The sequence below is a fragment of the Octopus bimaculoides genome, chromosome 8, assembly GCF_001194135.2.
Source record: "Octopus bimaculoides isolate UCB-OBI-ISO-001 chromosome 8, ASM119413v2, whole genome shotgun sequence".
In the NCBI taxonomy this organism is placed as follows: Eukaryota; Metazoa; Mollusca; class Cephalopoda; order Octopoda; family Octopodidae; genus Octopus; species Octopus bimaculoides.
Window position 1 is genome coordinate 30,573,752 of NC_068988.1, and position 2,593 is coordinate 30,576,344.

A 2,593-nucleotide genomic window follows, 5' to 3' on the forward strand; every position below is an offset into this window, starting at 1 on the left:
TTATTATTATTATTATTATTATTATTATTATTATTACTACTACTAAAGGCTGTGAGTTGGCAGAATCATAAGCACACCGGGCAAAATGCTTAGCACTCTCTGCTGCTACATTCTGAGTTCAAATTCTGCTGACGTCGACTTTACCTTTCATTCTTTCAGGGTCGATAAATTAAGTACCAGTTGAGTACTGGGATCGCTGTAAATGACTATCCCTCTCACCCACCCCCCAGTTTCAGGCTTTGTGCCTGTAGTGGAAAGGATTATCATTATTATTATTATCATTATTACTATTATTATTTAGGCGGCAAGCTGACAGAATAATTAGCAAGCTGGACAAAATACTTGGCGGTATTTCACCCGTTGCTATGATCTGAGTTCAAATTCCACTGAGGTCAGCTTTGCTTTTTATCCTTTCAGGGTCGATAAATTAAGTACCAGTGAACACTGGGGGGTCAATGTAATCAACTTATCCCCCCTCCCTCAAAATGGCTGCTCCTGTGGCAAAATTTGAAACCATTATTATTATCATTATTATTATTATTATTATTATTATTATTATTATTAATATTATTATTATTATTAAGGTGGTAAGCTAGCAGAGTTGTTAGCATGCAGGGCAAAATGCTTAATGACATTTTGTCCATCTTCACATTCTGAGTTCAAATTCCACTGAAGTCAGCTTTGCCTTTCATTCTTCTGGTGTCAATAAAACAAGTACCACTCATACACTGGGGATCAATATAAACCTGCTCCATGAACTTGCTGGCCTTGTGCCAAAATGTGAAACCAATATTTTTACTGTTAATGTAGTGAGCTAGCAGAATCATTGGCATGCCAAGCAAGATGTCGCAAAACATTTTGCTTGTCTTTACATTCTAAGTTCAAATTTTGCCATGGTCATCTTTGCCTTTCATCCTTTCAGGATCAATAGAATAAGTACCAGTCATGCCTTGGGGTCGATGTAATTGTCTAGCACCTTCCCCTGGAATTGCTGACCTTGTGCCAAGATTTGAAATGAATATTATTATTATTATTATTAAGGCAGCGAGATAACAGAATTGTTAGAATGCTGAGAAAAATGCGTTAAGCCAGGATTTGAAACCAATACAGGTCATCATCGACTTATGACCATAATTGGTCCTGACTGACCAGTCGTAAGTCAATTTGGATATAAGTCGGCCTATAGGCCTACATAGCTTTGTTTTATATTTTTACATTCTTAAGGTACATTCTCAGGTAAAAGTCACACACAGCCTTCTGTATTATACTATTATACTGGCGTTAGTCAAAAATTTCAGAGTCTCAAGCAGTCGTCTTATAAAGAAATACGAGGTTGTCTCGGTGTCTCTGTGACAGGATAGTCAGCCAACAGAATGGCAATCAATAACCAAACCTAGGGGAAGCATTTGTTAGCAGGGGGGGGGGATAGAAAGTGGAGGCAGAGGTGGAAGAGGAGGAGGAGGAGGAGGAGATGACTAATTAATTGCTGAGCAAGACTAAAATGCAGGGAAATAAATTAACACACAATAACAAAGAACAGAAAAAAATCTGATGTCTAACCATTTGCCAGTTATTGACAGAACAATCATAGAAGGTCAATTATTTTGGATTGTTTCACATCTTCCATAATAGAATGCAGAATTCTCCATAAGAAATCTACATCCACTCTGTTGCTAACGACAACAAGTGTTCCAGTTGACCCAACCGATGGAACAGCCTGCTCATGAAATTAACATTCAAGTGGCTGAGTACTCCACAGCCATGCATACCCTTAACATAGTTCTCAGGGAGATTCACTGTGACAAGTCTGGCTCTTTGGATTACAAGGACAAATCATTTTTGCTAGGTGAGTTGACTGGCGTAATGTGAAATAAAGTGTCTTGATCAAGGACACAGTATACTGTCAGGAATTGAACTCGTGACCTTGTGGTCGTGAGCTGAATACCCTAAGCACTAAGGCTTGAACTACCACATGAGAAATGTATAACTGTAGATATACACTTTAGTATATAAAATCTATATGTTTAGTTATCCTGTATTGTTGGATGATTAGAATTTATTGGCAACAATCATTAGTACAGCAGGCAAAATGCTTTGTCGTATTTTCTCTGTCCCTACATTGTCAGTTCAAATTCCACCAAGGCTGACTTTGCCTTTCATCCTTTCAGGGTCAATAAAATAAGCATTTGTTGAGTATTGGGGGCCAATATAATTGAATGAAATATTATTGGATAAGAGTATAAAAACTGCATCCCTCTGCCAAGCCATATCAAGCCAATGTGACAAAGTAGGCTCATCATACTAATATCATTTCAAACTCAGTTTCACAGCCTCCACGTCAGACTGTGGATGGTGGAGAGAACATGTTGAGGCCTTTGTTCTGCAATGCTCTGAACATAGGCAGTTGAATCCTATCCAATCCAGTTATAGAACAGAAAATAGGCTTTTGATTACCATAGATTGTAACGGTTGAGCCTTCATTTTTACCTTCTTTCTGTTTTCTTTATCTCACTTTTTCTCTTCTATCAAAACTCTAGAAAACAAATATCGTGATTGTACTGAAGCTGAATTTCGCTGTGACAATCAAAGATGC

General features: G+C 37.8%; 1 protein-coding gene across 1 annotated transcript in view; it reads left to right on the forward strand.

Annotated features, from left to right (window-relative positions):
- LOC106881999 (low-density lipoprotein receptor-related protein 2) overlaps positions 1 to 2,408 on the forward strand; it is an 84,414-nt gene extending 82,006 nt beyond the window's left edge. Inside the window, 1 exon segment of the mRNA XM_052969906.1 lies at positions 2,323 to 2,408. Within this exon segment, the coding sequence (XP_052825866.1) occupies positions 2,323 to 2,408 (86 nt within the window).
- Positions 2,409 to 2,593: the final 185 nt, after the last annotated feature.